The sequence below is a fragment of the Lactuca sativa genome, chromosome 2 (genome assembly GCF_002870075.4).
Source record: "Lactuca sativa cultivar Salinas chromosome 2, Lsat_Salinas_v11, whole genome shotgun sequence".
In the NCBI taxonomy this organism is placed as follows: Eukaryota; Viridiplantae; Streptophyta; class Magnoliopsida; order Asterales; family Asteraceae; genus Lactuca; species Lactuca sativa.
Window position 1 is genome coordinate 47,735,720 of NC_056624.2, and position 24,107 is coordinate 47,759,826.

The following is a 24,107-nucleotide window of genomic DNA, read 5'->3' on the forward strand; positions in this document are numbered from 1 at the left end:
ATACTGGGCCTTGCCTACTACATCGGACCGAGGTACAGACTAACTGGGACCTTGTCCCCTGCATCGGACCGAAGTTCAGACTCATTGGGGCCTTGCCCCTGCATCGGACCGAAGTCCGGAAACAGACTGGGACCTTGTCCCCTGCATCGGACCAAAGTCAGGACTAACCGGGGCCTTGCCCCCTGCATCGGACCGAAGTCCGGAAACTGACTGGGAACTTGTCCCCTACATCGGACCGAAGTCCGGACTAACTGCATCGGACCGAAGTCCGGAACCAACTGAACAAGGCATATCAACTAACATGAACACACATATACTGCATACTGCATCGGGCCGAGACCCGGAACACATAACACATAAATCCTGTCTGAGCCATGAAGGCATCAAACATACTAACTACTACATCATACCAATGTCTGGAAACTACTGCTAGCTAAATGGGCCGTCATTGTGGCCTTAGACCCGTTCCTACTGGAAGGAAACTCACCTCGGAATGCTGACTGCTGAAAGATCGAGTGAAAGATCCCGGACTGCTGTCCCGGCTATCATGACAAGTCAAACACTAAATCAAAAGGGGAATCTTTTGATGGGTAAAATGACTATTTTACCCCTACTATGGTGTGGGTCATAACCAAGGCCCAAAACCTTTAATTCTTCTAAGCCCATCCATGGCCCCACTAAAGGCCCACTAATGGCCCAATTTGCTCCTTTGGGCCCAAAGCCCTTTATTGGACCTTACTCAAGCCCACTGCGAAATCCTTGGTCCTTAGCAACTGAATTATGATGGCCCAATAAGGCCCAAGGACCCTAAGTCTCAACTCAGCCCACACCGAGGCCCAAAATGCAATAAGCCCAACTGACTGCGTTATGCGGGGCGTACTGGCTTGCTAGAGAGTACGCGGGGAGTACCTATAATTACGCTCGGCGTACTTACTCTGTTAAGACACTTCCCATTAAGCGCTAAATACTCCGACTCAAGAGCCATAAACATAGATCTAGGTCTTATTCCATGCCCTAATCCATAAAGTCATTGACTTGGTGACTTTATATGGCCCAAACCAACTCAAACTCCCAAACTAAATTTCTACTTCCATAAAGGGGACTAGATCTCATACATGGACTTAATAGGACCATAAAGGTTGGAACTTTACTGCTTATGGGACTCATATGTCTAAGGGAGGCAACCCTGGTCTTAGAAACGAGCTTAAGTCATAAAGTCCCAATCTTGGGACCAAAAGGTCCATAAACTTGTACTAAGGAAATCTAAGAGGTTAATCATCAAGCTCAAGACTTTTTACCTTGCAGAGGTCCGAAATGAAGCAGTTATCCCAGATCTACAAGCTCTAGCTTCAAAGGTTCCTCCTTGCCAACCTTCTTCTCTTTGCTTCCAAGCTTTAATCCACTAAAATGGGTTCTCCAAGGTCAAGAACTCATAAGATGAAGGTAGGGACGTTTTAGGGTTTCTTTTGAGGTTGGGGAGGCTAATATGGGGGCTAGGGTTGGAGCTAAAATGTCCTTTATATAGTGCTTGTTCAAGAATTAGGGTTTTTAAGCTGTTAGCGTACGCTGGGCGTAACTCCTGTACGCCTATAGGACCCGCGATCTTTTGTCCCTTTACGATGGGCGTACACCAGCCTTACGCTGAGCGTACTCAGCTAAACACGCGGGCACTAAACACTCATGCATGGTCTTCCATGCAAACTTTTCTCTATAAGGGCCATTCTTGCCAAATCTTCAAAGTATCATAACTCCTTCATTCTAGATCCGATTATGATGAACTTTATATCCACGGAAAGCTGACGAGAAACCCTACGTTTCTAACAACACAAACTGACCCAAAAACTTCTCACATAATAACTCCAAATTTAATAAAGCACTAAAATGCCATGGCCTTGGCCTCTGAAATTCCATAAACGAATATTTTAGAACAGGGCGTTACAACTCTCCCCCACTTAAACTAGACTTCATCCTCGAAGTCCGCTACGACCAATTATCTCACCACACCTTGCCTGGTGACTCTAACCCTTTTGTCCATCACTCCAGCCACTCTCAGTGCTGGTCAATACTGCTGGTACATACTAAATGCTTCTTATTTCCATAACTTAGTGCTGAGCACCCGTCCCAGCGAATGGATCAGTCAATCATTCGAATGAAAGATTCACCCCTGCAACGGTTAAGACTCATACTAGAGCTGCGCAACAAGGTCAAACCCTCCCCTATGAGATTATCCAACCCTGCTGCGAGAGGCGTAGCATCCTCTGTCAACTTGATGCCTCTTACGATACTTCCCTTATCGCTACTACCCCTGACTGAAAACTTTGTCGCCCTTCATCTGCCTACCGGATGCACTGAGACCACCCTGGTCCAACTAATCTGCCGATATATGGGTTACTGGACTCCCACCGGTCACTAAACCCCATCGCAATCTCTTAGTCGTTTCCAACAACTTCTGAAGATACCTAGACTATCTATAACTGTTCTATCCATTCTGCCACTCATACTGAGTCGATTCTGCTGGAACCAGCCTGCTTATCTCTCATTGACTACTCGAATTCCAATGACTCGAGTCTTCTATCCTAAAAGAAAGGCTACCTGCCTAATTATCCTTGCAGATTACTTATACTTGACAGATGATTCAACTGATCCTACTGTGAGGGACTCGCCATTTCCAAATCAACCAACTATACTGTCAACACTTGCATTCCAACACGAATACTAATACTGTCCATAACACTAAAACTATCCGAAACACTGAACTACTTGCAACACTGAACTGCCTGAAACACTGAACTGCCTGAAACATTGAACTGCTTGAAACACTAAACTGCCTGAAACGCTGAACTGACTGAAACACTGAACTGACTGAAACACTGAACTGCTTGAAACACTAAACTGCCTGAAACGCTGAACTAACTGAAACACTGAACTGACTGAAACACTGAACTGCCTTATGGCCGCTTCCCAAAATATCTCGAGACCTTCGTGGTCTCCAATCATTCGTCGGTTATTTGCAATACCGAGTTCCAACTCAACTGTGGAGTCCAGAGACTCCTCACTTAGTCGGTCCCACGACTTCTGAACGAATCTTTCTCTGGAACTAGTTCCCGCTAGTTATCGTGTCACTGTGGCTCTATCAAACTCCCGATCCAACCGACCGGGTCCAAATCGAAACCTGACATTATCAAATCCAAGACTACAAATGATGTCTCCTAACATACACGAACCGAAACGGTCTACTGCTACCCTGATCTCATAACTGTGGTGACGATCCAACTGACGAATCGCCAACTTAACCTTAACTAAACCAATTGGGAAATACGAAATCTAACCCGTGGATTCGCATATCCTTACTGTTGCACCCGAACTGGTGGGTACCACTGCTTCCCCCCGCGTCCAAACAACGCGCTCATGCTCTCTACTAACGTGACGAATGCTACAGCTACATCCGTAGACTTACAACTCCCTAATATTATATGGCTGCTAGTGAATGCTACGGCTACCCCCGCAGACTTACAACACTCTACTACTATCTGACTGCTAGTGAATGCTAAGGCTACCCCCGCAGACTTACAACACTCTACTAATATCCCGAGGACATCCTGTCTATCCCTAGTCCTGCTACTAATTCCTCATCCTGATTTCTCAAAACCAGCCCTCAGTCATTGAATATTGCACCAACCTCGACATCTTATATCCTTGATATACTTAGCGTTCTGTCGCGGAATTCTTTGGTTTGGTTCCCAAACCAACCGTCTACTAATCCGGATACATGAACTATTGTTGGGAAGTTTCCAAACTCCCAACTCCTGAATCTACACAACCTTGCATGCTGTCTCTGCCACTGGCTACTAACACTGAAGCATCTCTTGCTAACCTTTCTCAAGATCCTCATTTCCGACCCACTAGAGTCCTACATGCGATCCTCCAATCTTGGATTCCCAACCAGCTACTAACCATCTCGATATCATGAACTAACTATTGGGAAGTTCCTCATCTCCTAATCCTGAACTCCTCAATACATCCATCGCTGTGCTACTATCTTTTCTTCTCAGAGGTCGCGGTCTCATTCTGGGTCTACGTGCTCTTATCCTTTTATACTCGGAGGGTTCTCCCCCACTGGGATCCGGCTAACTCCTTACTGCTCACTATTCGAAAGGATTTCCCTATCCTTCCTTCCATGAAAAGGGCGATCTCCTGACCGCCAACGTTTACCTTTGTCGGCGCTCCAACTAACTTTTACCAGATCCGAACCATTCTTGCTTTCTAACTGAGCACCCTTCAATCCTTAACTGTATTTTCTTTAGGGACTACATCCTGAGAACCTGCGTTTGGGGTGCACATCCCCAACCCACTTCCCTACTGTCCGCTGGCTACCTCACTAGAAGCTCTAGATTGTCACTACTAAGGATTTAACTGATCAATCCTGAATGGCACCTTTTGAAAGTAGTGAGGCATTACTGATTCTTACACATACATGCTACAACTGCTGCATTCGAAGCAACTTGATTTAGAGGGGACGACCACCAATTTACCATTCTAATTCCAAGGTATGCAGATGGCATAAAACTCCGACACAAACATGTAATATAGTACTCACAGTTACATGCTTACTAACATCGATGCAGTACCATAATAATAGAGTTACTACAAAATGGAAGAATTCAAATTACATACCTGTGATCTAGTGCGGCTCGATTTTGACTTTCTGCGGAACGATGGGCGCCTGACCCTGAACTCTCTCCATCACCAAAATGGGACATCGAGACTTGAAATGACCTGGCTGGTGACAATGAAAACATCTATGATCCTGCTTAGAATCTCGATACACATGTCCCCTTTCTCCACACTTGAAACACCTGAACTTGTGACAAGCAAACCCATCACCTCTTGGTCCTCCTGACCTCCAGCGCCCAAGTCAGTTGAGTAGGACTCTACACTTCTTCCTAATCTCCCTGCAACACGTGCCTGCTTCCTTTTTCCGAGTTGCCCATCCAAACCACTCTCCTGCTCTCGAGTGACCCCGACTACTCCATCAACCATATGAACACCAGCTGGCTACCCCTGGAATTTAGCGATCAACCGACCAGTGACCCGCTCAATGATGTTGGGCAAATCCTCACGAATGACTAGCAAAACCTCATTAACTACCTAATCATGCAAAGGTCTCTCCTGGAGACAGGGTGCCCCACTCACAATTGTCCCCTGATGGTAAGAGCTAGAAATGGGAACTCCCTTCCTGATGGATCCCTGAACTCCATAAGCATCAGGCTCTAGACGAGCCCCAAACTGTCCTGAAACTATTCCGGCCCTAAAGGCCTCAAGATGACTGTCCATAAGCTCCATGATGGCCTCTCTAACTGAGCCGAAAATCACTGGAGTCTGATCAATGATGTTTCGCATAATCTCTACGGAAATGATATCCCTCATCTGATCATCAAGCTTCCCAGCTCCAGAGCCCGAGCCAGATCCCTCCCCGATACCTTAACTGCTAACTGGTAACTCGCGCAATGTCGCCATGCTGAAAATATAACACTTCCTGATCAATATACACACCGCTACTGAGGGATCTCTCACACACTCTAAAAGATCCCTGGTCTTGTCTCGGCCCCTCTTGGTTCAAGTACGGATCCTCTGCTTTCAGTAGTACGGGCCCATACTACCTTCCACATCTATTCGTACTTTCCTCAAGAGTTACCTCAACTCCACCAAGTCACTCTACTGCTACTGATCTCTGCTACTACCTTCCTAGGCTTGCCCTAGGGAATTTCTGACTCCACCCAACCAGTCCTCAGCTGCTGAAGGCCTCCTTGTAATGCCAATTAGCCACCACCTGAATACCATCACATGCAATGAGGCTCGGATAATCCTTTGAGTAAAAGACTCGTCCCTACAACAGTTGGACTCAGACAAAAGATGCGAATAGGTCCAAATCCAGCATTCTAAGATTATTCAACCCTGCTCACATGTGATGTGACGTATTCACCGAATGGCTAACTCCCATCACTCAGAGTCCCACAAAGCACAAAGCATGCAACATTCAGACACAGGAAATTACTCAAGCAAATCTATTCTCATAACGAGAAACTGTACTAGCATACATTGTTAGGCTCATACTATCAGGCATAACCTAAACATGCTATCCTACTACTGTCTACTCACTACTAGCATGCAATTCTCATAAGGCAAAAACACATAAGTAGGAACATAAGGCATCCTCCTAGATCCTTAGTCCTATACTAGCATGTTGTTCTACTGAAGCTGAAACTGAACTGAAACTGGAACTAAAACTGAAACTGAAACTGATAATCATATACTTGTATGGGTAATTTGGTAGTACTTACTTGAGCTCGACTGATTGCATGCACCACACCCTCTTTCTCTTTTCAAGTTATTTTCTTTCTAACTATTCTTTTCGCTATTTCTAAAATTCTTTTTTTTTCTTTTCCTCAAACTCCTTTTTACCAAAAATTCCTTTCGAAAATGTTTTTCTTTTGAAAACCATTTACCGTTTCCTTAGTTTAAGTCCAGACACACTCTCAAGTATGTCTGAATCCCTCAAACCAAGGCTCTGATACCAACTTGTAACGACCCAAAAATCACGACTAAAAATTTCTTTTAAAACATTACTAAAACCATATTTATAAAAACATATCATAAGTCATAACATAATTTTCGAGTATTAAATTCAAAACATAATCTCATTATCAGAGTAAAACATTCCCCAAGCTAACTGAATATGGTGTGTGCACTACAACCTCTCCGAGCTCCTCTTTTGAAAACTGAGTACCTGAAACCAAAATTGAAAACCGTAAGCATGAAGCCTAGTGAGCTCCCCCAAACTACCACATACCATACAACATATAAAGCACATATTGGGCCTTGCCCACTGCATCGGACCGAGGTCCGGACTAACTGGGACCTTTTCCCCTACATCAGACCGAAGTCCGGACTCACTAGGGCCTTGCCCCCTGCATCAGACCGAAGTCCGGAAACTGACTGAGACCTTGTCCCCTGCATCGGACTGAAGTCCGGACTAACCGGGGCCTTGCCCCCTGCATCGGACCAAAGTCCGGAAACTGACTGGGACCTTGTCCCCTGCATCGGACCGAAGTCCGGAACCAACTGAACAAAGCATAACATAAGCATATCAACTAACATGAACACAGATATACTGCATATTGCATCGGGCCATGACTCGGAACACATAACACATAAATCCTGTCTGAGCCACGAAGGCATCAAACATACTAATTACTGCATCAGACCGAAGTCCGGAAACTACTGCTAGCTAAACGGGTCGGCATTGTGGCCTTAGACCCGTTCGTACTGGAAGGAAACTCACCTCGGAATGCTAACTGCTGAAAGCTCGAGTGAAAGATCCCCGACTGCTGTCCCGACTATCATGACAAGTCAAACATTAAATCAAAAGGGGAATCTTTTGATGGGTAAAATGACTATTTTACCCCTACTATGGTGTGGGTCATAACCAAGGCCCAAAACCTTTAATTCTTCTAAGCCCATCCATGGCCACATTAGTGGCCCAATTTGCTCTTTTGGGCCCAAAGCCCTTTATTGGACCTTACTCAAGCCCACTGCGAAATCCTTGGTCCTTAGCAACTAAATTCTGATGGCCCAATAAGGCCCAAGGACACTAAGTGTCAACTCAGCCCACACCGAGGCCCAAAATGCAATAAGCCCAACTGACTGCGTTACACGGGGCATACTCTAATGTACGCTTAATGTACTGGCTTGCTAGAGAGTACGCGGGGCGTACCTGCAATTATGCTCGGCGTACTTACTCTGTTAAGACACTTCCCATTAAGCACTTAATACTCCGACTCAAAAGCCATAAACTTAGATCTAGGTCTTATTCCATGCCCTAATCCATAAAGTCATTGACTTGGTGACTTTATATGGCCCAAGCCAACTCAAACTCCCAAACTAAATTTCTACTTCCATAAAGGGGACTAGATCTCATGCATGGAGTTAATAGGACCATAAAGGTTGGAACTTTACTGCTTATGGGACTCATATGTCTCTAAGGGAGGCAACCCTGGTCTTAGAAACGAGCTTAAGTCATAAAGTCCCAATCTTAGGACCAAAAGGTCCATAAACTTGTACTAAGGAGATCTAAGAGGTTAATCATCAAGCTCAAGACTTTTTACCTTGCAGAGGTCCGAAATGAAGCACTTATCCCAGATCTACAAGCTCTAGCTTCAAAGGTTCCTCCTTGCCAACCTTCTTCTCCTTGCTTCCAAGCTTTAATACACCAAAATGGGTTCTCCAAGGTCAAGAACTCATAAGATGAAGGTAGGGACGTTTTAGGGTTTCTTCTGAGGTTGGGGAGGCTGATATGGGGGCTAGGGTTGGAGCTAAAATGTCCTTTATATAGTGCTTGTTTAATAATTAGGGTTTTTAAGCTGTTAGCGTACACTGGGCGTAACTCCTGTACGCCGGGCGTACGCCTATAGGACCCGCGATCTTTTGTCCCTTTACGCTGGGCGTACAACAGCCTTACGCTGGGCATACTCAGCTGAACACACATGCACTAAACACTCATGCATGGCCTTCCATGCAAACTTTTCTCTATAAGGGCCATTCTTGCCAAATCTTCAAAGTGTCATAACTCCTTCATTCTAGATCCGATTCTGATGAACTTTATATCCACGAAAAGCTGACGAGAAACCCTACGTTTCTAACAACACAAACCGGCCCAAAAAATTCTCGCATAATAACTCCAAATTTAATAAAGGACTAAAATGCCCCTGGCTTTGGCCTCTGAAATTCCATAAACAAATATTTTAGAACAGGGCGTTACAAGAGGGTATCGTCAGAAGAGATTCCTGCAGACCCCCTCACAAAGGGTCTTAGTAGGATTAAGCATGTTCAATATGCGAGGAGCATTGGTCTGAAGGACGATATTAGTTTTAGTGATTAGATAGATATTTTAGAAACTTGTAATAGATAAATGTAATTGATATTTGATGATTAAGTAATGGAGATTTATTTATGAGTATTGGTTACTATCTTTTGTCAATTGTTTATCTTGTCTTTCAACTTTGCATGTTTTATGTAACACCCGAAAAATTCAAGCAAATTTAAAACTTTTTAAACAATTCAAAACCCGTTAGTTATTACAAAATGTTTTCAAAATAGTTTAAACATCAGAGTATTCCCCAGAACCATATCATAAAACATGAGGAGTTGTACGATCACACCTTTAATACCGATGTATCTGAAACAATAAACTAAAACTGTAAGCCCGAAAGCTTAGTGAGTTACCCCTAAAATACCGATACACATACAGTCTACATAGCAATATCAACTTTAACATACCATATCAATCAAAACAGAACAGCATGCACTGGGTCCACAGCTTTACAAGCTGGACTACCCCTGGGCCCTCAATACGAGTCTGGAATGCCTACCGTGCCCTCAGCTCGTATCTGGAATGCCATCGAGCCCTCAGTACGAGTCTGGAATGCCTACCGGGCCCTCAACTCGTATCTAGAATGCTCCCGAGTCCTCAGTATGAGTCTGGAATGCCTACCGGGCCCTCAGCTCATATTTGGAATACTCCCGAGTCCTTAGTATGAGTCTAGAATGCCTACCGGGACCTCAGCTCATATCTGGAATACTCTAGGGTTTGTTGGCTACCGCACGGAGCAGTACAACCTCAACCCATCCCACATAACAAGTCGACATGTAACAAATAAATGCACATACAAGTAATCAATCAGTATCACAGGCAGTCCTACAGACCTACCCGACTAGCATATCAACATGCATACATTACTAACTTAACTCAACATATCAATAACTACTAGGATATCAAATCCAACGGGCCGGCCTTGGTGCCTTAGACCCCTTAGTATAGTGAGGATAACTCACCTGTAGTTGCTGACTGAAAAGATAAGACCAAGCTGCTCCGACCACCGACACGATCTTCACCACAGAACACTACCAAAGAATCAATTCCATAAATACCAATATTACCAAAGTACCCTTGGAAGTCAAACTGGTCAACTCTTGGTCAAAGTCAAAGTCAAATTTAACCTTCCTGGTTGACTCTACTCGCCGAGTTCCCTTATCCAGAAAACTCTCATAATACACTTAACTCGCCGAGTTGCCCCAAGACTCGCCGAGTCCAACGATCTCTCAGTTCCATCCTGACCAACTCACTGAGTCCCCAACCGAATCACTAATCCAAGGATTTAACTGATAGGGATTGGGGTTCTGCGACCTGACGCACCGAGTCCAAGAACAGACTCGCCGAGTCCAAGGCAATCTTCATCAGACTCGCCGAGTTGTTCTTCCAACTCGTCGAGTCCATGCACAAGTTCATACAACTCGTCGAGTACACCCATGTGACTCGCCGGGTCCCTTCAGTTCTTAATCCATCCAGAGGCTTTTCGAGCCATGCAGGGACTCCAATCCATAGATCCACCCTTCTACAATCTAACCCTCACATAAAGTTGCAAACTTTATGTGAAACCAAGGAGATATAAGCCCAAAACACACTAGGGCTTGGGTTTTAGACAATGGGGCTTCACCAACAACTCAAAGACTAAAACTTTATGACATTATGGATCATCACAAGCCTAGATCTGAAGTAGCAACCTCAGATCTAAGCCTCTAACTCGAAATAACTCATAATCATACCAAAAATGCCCCAAATCTTACATGATAATAGATCTAGATGCAAAAGAGCCCAAGCAACAGATTATTACCTCCAATATAAGCTCCAACTGAAGTAGATCCTGGATCTACACCCCTCCTTTGTAGCAAACCTCTTGATCTTCAAGCCCCTTCTTACCAAAATCGCTTATCAAGGCTCCAATATCCTCAACAAAGAAGTTTCACACGAAGATTAGGGTTTCTGGAACTCTCAGGGAGATTAGGAGGCTGGGAGAAGGACATAAAGTCCTTTAAATATGGTTCAACCCTCAGAACTAGGGTTTTCTCTCTTCAGCACCAACTCGTCGAGTCCAAGCGGCTGACTCGCCGAGTTGGCCACTTAAACTTGCGATCAATCCCGCTCCAACTCGACGAGTAGCATACCTACTCGTCGAGTAGCTTCCTTAATTTTACACTTGGCACCCTCCAACTTCTTTCTTTCGGACTTGGGGTGTTATATTTTACTTCCGTAATAATTGGATTATTCAAATTATCCACAGTCGATCATACTTTGGAAGTAAGTAGTGAATTAAGATTGTCATCAATTGGCTTGTAGAGTGTCTAAGCGTTTACACATAGAAATGCTTTGCTGAACGTTCATGAGTACTCCTTGTTAACATGCTATCGCACACGTATTAAGAAAATAAATTTATCATTGCTGGTTGCACTAAAAATATAGCACAGGGAAGTAGGGTCGAATCCTCAGGGACACAACCTAATGGTCAATGCCTTTTTGCATCAGGCACAATCTAGTTAAGACATAAATTATTAAGAAAGGGGAGTTTGATTAAAATAAAAACTAAAAATGCAGTGATATTAAATTAAACGAAAAACAATAATAAAAACGTTTTTAGTTCTGCTACGACTTTCCTAATCATGCAATCAACATTGACCTAGTTATTTGAGATGCATTCTATCTAAGTTGGTACTGAGAAAAACTAACAAGCTCTAGTATAATCTCTTTTACCTTATTTAGTTAACCAAAATAAGCTCTTCAATTAACCATAACTTTTTACTGTCTAATCCAACAAGCTCTTAATTAAGATCAGAAAAGTTGAATTAAGTTCTTTGTAAAATTCCCAAGAATACCCAATACTTCTCAAAAGCCCGGAAGCGTAAATATATGATTTTTACAGTTTATAATAAAGTCAAATCCTAAACACGGAACCGATTTATTACTTGTTACTTATTACCAGTTGATAAGAACAATTACGTATTCTATAACTGATTAACTAGAATATAAAACCCTAGCTAGGTGATCAGACTAACAAGAATCAAAATCAAACATTCATTAAGAACAAAACTGAAGAATCTAGATAGAAACACAAATCAAAACCCATATCTAATGACCAATCACATGAAAAGCACTCGTCTTTTAAGAACTGAAAAGTAAGGTCTTAGCCAGACATGGCTTAAATCTAATAAAAACAAATGAAAAGAGACATCAAGCAACTAATCTTAGGCCTCGTTTCTTTTTCTACAAAAGTACTTTTTGAGCACTTTTCCCTTCTGGCGGATAGACGTTTCGCAAGTGCACGTCTTCTTCCGCAAACTTGGAAAAAAAAAGACATTTAACCACTTCCAAAACAAACATCACCTTACTAATCTACTTGAAGGAGATGATCCATAGTGTTCAGATCTTTAGAAATCCTTGAAATCGGAGAAGAAATGCCTCCAAAATCGTATTTTCGTCGTCTGGTACCTCTGGAATTGCCAACTTAGGTTACCAGAAGGTTATGAGGATCTATTTATACATCCAGCAGCAAAAACTACGCGCATACGATCACTTGTATCAAAGTTATGATCGTATATTTTGAAGAAAATGCGTCTTGGGCCTTTTTAATGAAGTAGGATGCTATTTTGGCACTTATTGAGATACCTGCGATCACATAGAAGGAAGTTGCGATCGTATGTTGTCATTTTTTACTTCCAGATCAATTTTTGGCACTAAAAAACCTCGAATCCAAGTTGTGATCGAATAAATGCTCCATGCCATCGCATGGACCAGAGTTGCAATCACATGTTCTACCTAGGATGTCTAGAGTTTTTTCTACTTTTTAGATCATTTTTAATCGCATCAATCGGACTTATGGTTCATGAGATATGGTCAAAATACTGACAGGGGGTCAAAGCTGCCAGCAACATCCTTTAACTTTAGATTGCATATTCTATCATTGTGTGATCAACTCGATCGAATGTTTCTCGACCAAAGCATTTCAAACATTCCTATTAATCCTTAATAAGTTCCAAGCTCCATTTTAAGCTCTGAACGCGCATCCAACTGCTCCCAAAGCATTGCTCCACTCGAATTATCTAAAATTGACAATAAAACATGAGAAGTATGGTAATTCTAATGAAACACATGACCTGAGCATTATTTAAATAAATGACATGCAAATGTACAAAATATGATGCTAAATGATAATGAAAACCACCCTAAAAGATGCATAAAATGTCGTCTAACACTCCTGAAATGAGGATTTGAGTATTGGATTAAACCTACCCTTATTTGAATTACTTCATGGAATTTATCACGAGTAATTATGAGACGATAGTATCGTATAGTCTATAAACTGAGATATATGAGTTGTTTACAAGTTGGTTGTGCATTGATAATGCGTAAACGCATTAGTAACTTGATGTTATAAAACATATTCTTGTATATGATTTGATGAGTAATAGTACAAGCATATAAGTCAAAGTATATCTGTTCCTTTTATCCCAAGGGGCAAAAGTGATATCTTGGGCCCCTCGATGATTTTGTGTTAAGTTATGTGCCAGACCCGGTCAGGATTGAATTGATGTGTTCAAATAACTTCTTCGTCATACAAATCAGAAATCGAGAAACAAACTATTAGACACTGAGAATGATTTTCTTCCATATCTTTGTCCACATGATATCTTGTAGAACGGAGGATTATATGATCCCTTATCTTAAGGACACATACTGACTGGATCAGAGTTCGACAACGGCTTTTGAAAGCTACGATTGTTGGTCAAAATTTGAAGTCATACTTGTAATTATAGTTATTAGATTTATTCAAGTGAGAGACTGTTGGATTAGGTGTCTAAGCCCATAACTATGATTTTTAATATGAAAAATGGTTTAACGATATGATGGTAAATGATAGACAATGTTACAATTATTTTAACTCTCGATAGAGATGGCAGGGATGGGAAATGATCATGTTACGTTGATTACAAAATTGGTTTTCAATAAAGATGTGATGGAGAATGATAAAGGTGTTTATGGTTTGGCATGTGTCATGTGGACATGTAAAACTATGAACAAATCCAAGAATGCAATCTCCCCGCTGTGCATAGACATCAATGGTTATGCTTTGGGTTGGGTGTATTCACGATACTACTGACCATCTCTAGAGAAACACAAGGCTGATCCACGGGAACCTGAACCACCACAACAACTTAGTGACAATATATGTAAAATATGCCAATAAAATTACATGTTGTAAGAAGCTTCTGGCCTAAAATGATGTTGTAAACTACACATTCTTTTGCAATGTTTGTAAGTTATATTGTTTAAAAATGAAAAATGTAATTTTTGTATGAATTATAATCTTGAAAGAATTTGCGGTTAAACTCTTGTGAGGGATTTCCATCAGATAAATATTGTGACAAGTACAACAGCTTTACGACGGACTGCATAGTGACAGATTACCTAGTGGATGTTTTAGTGAGGAATTAAGCCATTGGTAAGCATTGCATATTTGTGTATGTGACACAAGGTTTAAGTCCTAGACGATGCAATTTTTTTCCAAAAATGTTAATAACATTTCCGATGTATGTAGATATTAATAAAACAGAATTCCGCATAAATCCCTCCGTTAATTTCCAATGGATTTCGACGGATTGTGGGTTTTAAAATATTTCATTGATACGTAACTAATCTGTTGCACCTTATCATCAAATTAGGATTTTCAAGCATTTCTATACTAAGTTGATATCTTTAAGCCACGTCTTAAAAACTTCTAAAGTTTGAAGCTCGACTTTACCGATTGCTTATAACATTTAAAATGCTGGAAAAAACTTTGTTGGATATAATATGTAAACATAAGTTTGTGTAAAGATAATGTCTTAATGAAAAGGTCCGATGTGCAGGTATAGTATATATTTTTGCATTTTCTTTCGATTAAACATGAATAAAAATAGAAAAATTAAGAGAAAATAAAAGACTTACAAAATGACCAGCCCCAAGAATCCAGTAGAAGGCAAAGTTCTCATATGACTTAAAGAATCCTTTTGTGGTGCTTTTATCTTCACCACAGTATAATGGAGTCCTATGAACGTTCAAGTATGTCGACAAACCATCCCATCTAGCAATAAAACAAGCCAACATCTTAGCAACCACTAGTCGAATATTTACATACCATTTAAATTGAAGCACCAGAAACATGGTACACAAATAATTACTTGAGTTTTTTGATCCACGCTTCTGTTCCCTTGGTTGAACAAATTAGATCAATCTGTCACAAAAAAGTTACAAAAATGTAATTCATTGAATCTACTAAGTTAATTCAAATTTGGCAAGTTTTTCTCACCTGACCATTGTATATTGTCACATTTACACCCTTCGACAAAAGCTCATCAACCTGTAAAATCATATATCTATGAGCACTTTGAGTATACAAGGCTAATGAATATTGCAAAAAGACGAACCATTTGCAACGCTAGGGCATTGAAAATTTGGTTGTGCAAAAATGGTGTCACTATATTTGAATATGTTCAAAAGCTTTACCTCTTGGATTCTTGGTTTCATGAAGTCTCCTTCCATAGCCGTAAACACATCGCCACTTTGCCCTCCCCATCTAAAAAAAATCGATAATCATCAATGATAATTTGAACATACTAGTGGGATGTTTTTAATGACTTATAGCGTTTTACCATTTGAGAATTAAGTTTTTGATCATTCTTATCTGCTATTTATTATTTGCTTAATATTACTTTTAATCTTTTATGTTTCGTACAGCCTTTATTATGTCAATAATATTTCATTTTACTGCTCCTAGTTATGGCAATATCAAATATAAACTTCGTAACGGTTACGTAACAATTAATTCGTGTTTTTATTTTTATAATTATATAAGTAATATTTTTTCGTAATTTATAAGTATGAAAATCATAAAAAAAACACATTGCTAGGTATTATTTCTAAGAGCTTACTCTACGTTAGTGGGAATAATCTTGAGCTTTTCTCTAATTGGTCCATTCATGACGGAATCCAGGTCATTCCCATCGGCTTCAGAGACCAACGCATAAGGCTTATTTTCAAATCTTCTCGATGTTTTTGTTGTCAGAATATTTGGATCGTTGCTCATATCCAACATGAAGTTGTAGAAATCCTAAAAAAACAACATTTGACACTAAATCTTTTATATGTGTCGCTAAAGAACAATCAAACAATATTAGATCCCTAACATACCACACCGTTGCTGCTATCAATAAGAACCTCCTCGAGCTCAGCCCATGAATCTGTCGCATTAACATACTGTCCGTTTGCTATCTGCTGCTGAATCTTTAGAGCTAAACTGCACCAGAAACATGAAGTTCAGATGCTTTTCGCGACACTTATTAAAGCTTGCCACTTGCAACATGGACCACGTTATATATTTTGAACCTTGTTGATTGGTTGAAAGCAACATCACCAATTCTTGACATATCCTTAAGTAATGGACCCCATGAAAGCTGCAAAATTTGTTCGTTCGGTTTATACGAACAGTTAGAAAGTCACAAACCAATATTTGCCACAAAAATCAGCTCGATTTACCACATAATCTTCCGGAGAAATCCAACTATCGCCCAACGCAACACCTATATCCTCACACGAGTAACATTAATTAGCTTCATTTGTTTGAGTTTTCAAACAATTATACATGACTTTTAGTTGCAAATATAATCGATTTTGATAAAAAAGAAACAAAAAAGACTAATTAAACATTGATTTAATGAATGATTTTAAAGCAAATTGTTTCGTGATAAGATGTTGTTAGCATTTAAATTTTAGAATTGACTTTCAAACCATTATACATGAGTTAAGCCTCTAGCTATGAATTATGTCCATACTTATTTCAAAATTTTCTTGAAGCACCATATATTATGGTTAAAAAGGAGAATCACACGAATATGATATTTTGCCAAAATGTAGTACCTCCAAGTTTAACCTTGAGCTCCCCCTTTTCGATAGCTTTTAGGGCAGAAAGTGCAAGGGTGACTGCAAATTTACCTCCATAAGATTCCGCAAAAATGTAAAGTGGATTCTTTACTTTGATCTTGTTTCTGTTGTAGATCACCTTCAACAATGTCGTGACATCTATTGCTGCTTCTACATCGGTTTTGACAAACAAACTCTCATCCTCCACATAACTATACCCGGACCCAACAGGGCTATCCTAGAATCAAAAAATGACATGACTACTTAATTTGATAAGTTGTGTCAATATTTTTAGACATTTCGTGATGAATAAGAAGCTCAAAACATACCACAAACAAAAGATCTGCCTTCTGAAGCCATGTGGAGTTTCGTGGCCTTAGATCAACATCTAAGGGTCCAAGTTCTCCGAAATTTCCAAAACCAACTCCGGAGCTACCCTGGAATGAAAAGGGTCCATTAGCGACAAAAAGTGTTAGGGATCAAACTATTTGGTCACTAAGGCTATGTTTGGCGTACTAGCTGAAAAGTTAGCTGTTAGCTAAAAAGCTAGCTGTTAAATAAAAAGCTAGCTGATAGCTGAAAAGCTAGCTGATAAAAAATAACGTTTGGTAAAACTAGCTGAAATATATAAAATTACATAAAAGGACATGTAAGAGTATATGTTTATATAATTAATTAAGAGGTATATTTGGAAAATTTTTAAAAAGCTCCTAAAAAGCTACTCTAAGTAGCTTTTCAAAAAACTAGCTTATAAGCTACTTTTTGGCTTACCAAATACGACAACATAAAAATGCTCGAAAAATAAACTAGCTTATCAGCTAGCTGTGAGGCGCCAAACATAGCTTAATAGCCGGTGACAAAGCCATGTTTCCATTTGTCCCACTAACTATTAACTGTCTTTAACTGCTGTCCGGATAAACAATGGTAAAAATACGCTGGTGGCACACTTGGGAAATGAAAGAAAACAAAAAAAGTAAAATTTGTAAAGACTCATAATTATTGAAAGAAAAGCTCATTTTCCTTGACTTTTTCTAAAGATAAAATTAACCGGTTGTTGGTAGTTAAATTATTTCTTTTTTTGGATCCACAAATCTAATTTACTTCTCCTTCTCCTGCACTACTCCTTATGTCAGTGGACGGGAGTTAAATTAGTTGACCATAGTAAAACCAACCATTATATTTCCTTTTGGAAATATTAACAGTTAAAACAGAGGTTGTAAGATTGTCACTTGTCAGTTTGGTTACTATTAAGTTTCAGTAATGTATGGATACTTACCGGGCCTCCTTGCAACCATAGAATCGTAGGCCATGAATTGGTTGGATGTTTGGGTTTATAAGGACTCTTATACAACCACCAAAACATATGTGCACCTATAACAAAAGCAACATTTCAAATTAAAACATGAACTTTTGCTAGTAATGAATCCAAGTAAATCTAAATTACGCGTACGTGGGCGAACTTCAACATATCCCCATGTTTCTGAACCATCAGTGGTTCCACCGGAACTCTTCTTGATTGAAGTAACCGAAGAAATGAAACCTAAAACACATAGAAAAAGAACACAAAGGTATTTTATGGAGATCATCTTGATGTTGAAAATAAAATAAAGTTGAAATGAAATATTATATAGATAACATGAAAATACAACACAAGAAGCTTCTCCTAGTTGTTTATGGCTAAAAAAATAAGAAATAAAACAAAACTGGATAATGATGAAGACAAGAAATGAAGTGTTACAATCCACATAAACAGCTAGGTTTTGAGACTTTTTCGCGTGTTACTTGTTTGAACGCATATTTATTCAATCTTTCAACAACAAAACAAAAAATTGTCTGCATAAACTATTAGTATTTGCAAGTGATGCTACTATAGAATACGAATATAAAATATTTTGATGAATGATAATAAGGGTAAACTATCCGGTTGGTAGAATATAATGAAGAAAAGACGTGTCTCTTATGGGTGATGTCCCACTTTTGCAATATTCGGGATTTAGAGACAAAATAAAAGGATATAATACATCATTGTAGTTTTATTCTTTCTAAATATTAATGGAATAAAAATATTCATCTATCATTATACAATAACAAAATTGTAAAAATAGTCCCCGTAGTTGTCAATATTATGCAGTTTTTGTCGAAGAAGACTTGGGGTGCACAGTGGTCCAATTTTGGATATCTTATATGAATTTGGTCTCTATGTCGTTAACTTTAACATGTTGACCGTTAAATTTTTTAAGATTATTATTTTACCTTCAACAACCATTTCTGCAATTGGGTCTTTTTACCAAACCATAGGAACCATTTCTATATATCTTATTTTTGAATTTAATGAAGTATTATATATTACTTTTCTTAATTAATTTTTTAATTTCTTATTGGATTAATTCTTTTTATTAGGTTATTATATATTAATAAATATTATTTTTAATATATAATACTTAATATATTAATAATATTATTTTATTGGAGTATTGATATCTTTTAATTAATTTCTTTTTTATTGGATTAATTTTTTTATTGGATTATGATATATTAATAAATATTATTTTTAATATATATATATATATATATATATATATATATATATATATATATTAATAAATATTACTTTATGGGATTATTAACTTCTTTTAGATATATATATATATATTTTTAATTTCTATTGTATTAATTCTTTTTTGTAGCACTGAGTTTTGAAACATATTTTAGACAAACACCATTTTCGGACCGAGTGATAGTTGTGGTGTTGTCAAAAATATGTTATATCTCATATATTAAATATACATACTAATTCACAAGTACCTGATGAACAGGACTTTCATATGATTGCCTGATATTTTTTTTTTTTTTACTTTTCTCCGTTGTTTTTTTTTATTTATCTCTTTTCACTTATGTATACGTGTACTGTGCAAGCCAATAAAAATGAAATTGTTGTCAATTACGCGTTACCTTCTCAACAAACAATCGACTTCATTCCTTGGAACTTTGGAAGTATACACGAGTTACTCCACCATATCTTCTCTAAATCGATTCGTGTCCCCTCTAAACTGATTTGTGTCCTACATGTCGAGCCTGCATTTTCCCAATTTATATCCTCCTTCTGCCTTCTCCTCTCTCTTCTTGATGCCGCCAAACCCACCGCCATAGATGACGCAACACCACCAATGGTCTCCGGCTTCATCCCATTGACATGTCTTTTCTAGGGCTTTATCTTCTCACAGAGTCTCAGACTCTCGCCCGATCAAAAAGCATCCAATACTATTTTCGGCGGTCCAACGTAAGAAGTCCTCGAAAGCTTCAATGTTTATGCAGCACCACAATCATCGGTCAACTTGCTGACCGTTGGTTGTCGCCGCTCAGGTTTGGGCTACCAAAATCCATCGTCTGCTACTATATCTTTAGTTCTTTTCAGCTTTTTATTTGATATTTTTTTTGATTTGTACTTCTGCATCTTCGTGTTCTTCAAATCTTCTTATGATTGAAGCGGTTTGGCTAATTTCAATTACAGACGTCGTTTTACCTGTGTATGCTGTATTTTTCATTCTTGGAAGTAGTTATCGGTTACTTTTGGTTAGTTGTTGTTTTTGTTGTTCAAATAATGGTATTGACTCGATGTTTACATACGACATGTTGGTGGGTATTGACCTAATCGTAAAGATTACATTAACAATTTTAGGGCTTATCTTTGACTCTTCTAATCCTATCTTGGGCATGCAAAATATAATAGTTATATAATTATTATAGAAGCATATTAGTTTAATCTTACCTTCCTATCTCTATATTTTTCCAAATTCCTACACTAGATGGCCTCAATCCTATACTAATGTGAAATCATGCATGCACGAATTCATGAAAATATAGATGGCAGATAAAGAGGAAGTAACATCTGTTTCATGAAGAACAACTTCGGTGCCACTATCGATGCTTATACGGAGGTATTTTTTAAAAAATTTATCTTTTGTGAAGTTCGATTTGTTTCATGATCATATAGTGTTTGACAAAATGTTTTTTTGGTTATGTATGACATTCAAACTTGCTATTGCTTCAAGTCTCTCATTCCATTGACAACGAGACCAAATAACTGCAAATTTTAGCTTAGTGCCTGATTAATTTATAAAAGGAAGAAAGCATTAGTTGCACCAACCTTATTCATTTGCCCAAATTAAGCAGGAAGAAAACATATGGCTTGTGATATTTACTTCAAATAATGGATTTATTAGAGCAACATCGATCATCTTTTTCTTATTTCCCTTTTTCTTAGCTGGTATGACCAGACTAAAGCAATTACCTAATGAACTTTTATCTGACCTTGCAGTTTCTACAACAACAAAACTCCAATGCTTTAAGGTATTTCTCAGATACAAAATAAAAAATCTAAAACTTTCTTTTCTTTTTGTTTATTTCTGTTATGTCTGATTTTTTGATGATTCTTTTTCATTTTAGCAACTTGGGAAATACTTTAAACAATCAGCCAAATCAACGGAGAAACAAGTTGCAAAAGAAGCAATATTCTATAGAGCTCTAATAAGGTCAGTTTCAGCTCTCTTTCATTTTCTTTATGACAGAACCCTAAAGATTTACCTAATAATAGATTGCAACAGAATTGGAAAGTTAAGAGGCATAGAATTGGAAAGTTAAGAGGCATAGAATAGCTGCTTCTGCTGCTGGAAATGAAGGTTTCTACATTGATCTGTTTGACAATATATTATATGATCCAACAACTATATTTCGCACTTCTTCAATGTCAACTTTCTATCCTTGGTACGTACATAAATCACTACCATGGCCATTTCAACCTGCACACAATCCAAAAAAAGCTACAATAGTTGAAAGCCTCATAGACATAGATAAAACCAGAAAACAATTAAATATAACACTAATATGATTGATTTAGTTGCTCATGCCAAAAAGATCTAATCTTTAGTATATCCTCAATCCCTATTTGAATTTAAAAGTTTCATCATCTCTATCTGTGGTTGAATAGGGAACACCAACAGTCCATTTAAGGAGTCGTCCAAATGTGGGGTCGATTAGGTTGCTATTCAGATTGGAATGACATTTGAGCTGGAGGTGAGTTAATAGTTTTTGATTATATTCATATCTGATTTTGAAAAACACCTTATTATCTGTCGATATATCTATTGTAGATGACATGTAGTAACTGGTATTTTTAAGGGAAGAATTAAGATAATTTTGGAGAAAGCCAAGAATTGCCCAAAGAAGAAGGTTTTAGTCCAAGCTCAACAAGATGGAACAAAAGAAAACCCAGGTTCGGTTTATGTTCCTTTCCTTTTAGTGGCTTAAAAAAAATATTTTTGTTACTTTTTTGTTGTTTATTAGTTGATTTAAAATATATTAAAAACCAATAATATTTTTTTTTCTGCTTTGGATATTCTCAGAGATTTCTCATTTACCACTTAGAGCTTGATGCTAAGAGTACCAGTATTGTAGCTGAGAGTATGAATGATAAGAGAGTTCCATTTAAACAGAGATAATATTGTGTCTTATTGTTGTGGTTGATTTCAACTAATTCTTTTACTTTACTTTCAATTTTGCTTCTTTAATTCCAGAATGTTTGAGAATTAATATCTCATTTATTTTGTCACAACAAAAGATAGACCAGTAATTGGCACAGGAAAATATGACCGGAGTAGTGATATTTACCAAACAAATGAAAATCAAAATATGAAAAGGTAAGGTAGATATGTCATGATTTTCCTTGGAAAAAATGAAATGAAATTTAATTCCGTTCTTCTGAAATTTTGTATTTGGAAAAAATGATTTTCCTGTCCAGGTTGTTCTCTTTCATGTCTGAAGGCAACATGTGATGATCTTCTCATTTATGCAACAAAGTTTCATATTTTTCCTAATTTATGCAGAATTGTTTTAGTCACTGTATTGAGGTTATTTTGAACCATTTATTTCCATTTTTCTTATGTATTGATTTCTCAATAGATCTTTGTGGATGGTCTTTTTACCACTTAAAGTGCCTCCAAAGTTTGAACCCTCATTACATCTGTCGGTATAAGTTGTACGTTATGCATTAAGAAAACAAACCTGGCTTCTTAAACAAGTAAAATTTTATTCATTTATGGTTAAAATGTCTATAATGGCTTTTAGAGTTCTTCCTCAATACATACCATTTTCACCTTGCTTATATGAAGTTCTTGATTTATGGTAAAATAGGTTGCATTGATGGATTACTTGGAAAATTTTGTCAAAAACAAGGGATTCAATATGAATATAGAAAAACGCAATTGCAGGATCGATCACAGCTTTTGGCAGATATTCAAGCTGTTAAACTTACTCATGTTTTCAATTCTATTTGAATAACAATATATAACATTTGTCTGGATTTATTGCAACAATAGCTAAAATTAAACAATGTTTCCATATTTATTTCAGTCTTCTTTGATGTTTTTTGGGCGTATCCAACCCCACAAAGCGGGGTTCTTCCCTAGTTTAAAATAAATTAGAAGATGTGGTTTTTTGGGCATTATTCTTGAAATTTTATTGGATTAATTTTTTTTAGTTAAGTTCTTTTTTAAAAAAAAATTTATTATATTAATTCTTTTTTTTTTTGAGTTGTTATATATGAACAAATATTATTTTGAATATATAATATTAATATATTAATGAAGATTATTTTATCGGACTACTGCTATTTATAAGTATTTTTTTAATATTTCTTTATTTTATTAAACATTATTAAACAGGAAATTAAGTAATCTAACAACATTTTAATGTGTATTTGAAGAAAATAACCAATTTTTCAGCAAAAATAACCACTTCGTCTGGAATGGGCAATCCGGACGATAGCATATTTTGGACAACACGCCACTATCACTCGATCCAAAAATTGTGGTTTTGTCCAAAAATGAGAGCTGATCCGTACACAACAATTTTTCTCCATACAAAACAATTTGTTCTTTAAAATGTTGTATTGTACAACTATATAATGCATGAATTGTTGTGTATGGCAAAAAAATGTTGTGTACGAATCAGTTCCAAAAATATGTCTCAAAGTCGGTCCGACAAGAAATAATTAATACAATAGAATTAAAAAATAACTCAATGAAGTTAATAATCCCATAAATTAATATTCATTAATATACATAAATAATTTATTTATATTTATATACATATGAATTTTAAGTTCCTTTGTCAACAGCAAATGATTCTTATTGGTCCAATTTTTTTTATTTTCTTTTTTGATAATCTGGCCGTATTTTTCATTTTTTTTAATAATATTTTCCTT

The 24,107-nt window shown here is 37.8% G+C and overlaps 1 protein-coding gene across 1 annotated transcript; it reads right to left on the bottom strand.

Moving 5' to 3' along the window:
- Positions 1-13,760: 13,760 nt before the first annotated feature.
- Positions 13,761-18,621, bottom strand: LOC111917435 (serine carboxypeptidase-like 51). Its single transcript, XM_023913127.3, has 13 exons — positions 18,297-18,621; positions 18,123-18,217; positions 17,176-17,283; positions 16,844-17,084; positions 16,463-16,506; positions 16,313-16,380; positions 16,118-16,223; positions 15,859-16,037; positions 15,434-15,503; positions 15,237-15,287; positions 15,109-15,161; positions 14,876-15,011; positions 13,761-14,085 (listed from the first exon to the last, which is right to left on the bottom strand). The coding sequence occupies exons 1-13, from the start codon at positions 18,430-18,432 to the stop codon at positions 14,005-14,007; spliced, it is 1,368 nt and encodes a 455-aa protein (XP_023768895.1). The 5' UTR covers positions 18,433-18,621; the 3' UTR covers positions 13,761-14,004.
- Between the last annotated feature and the right edge of the window lie 5,486 nt (positions 18,622-24,107).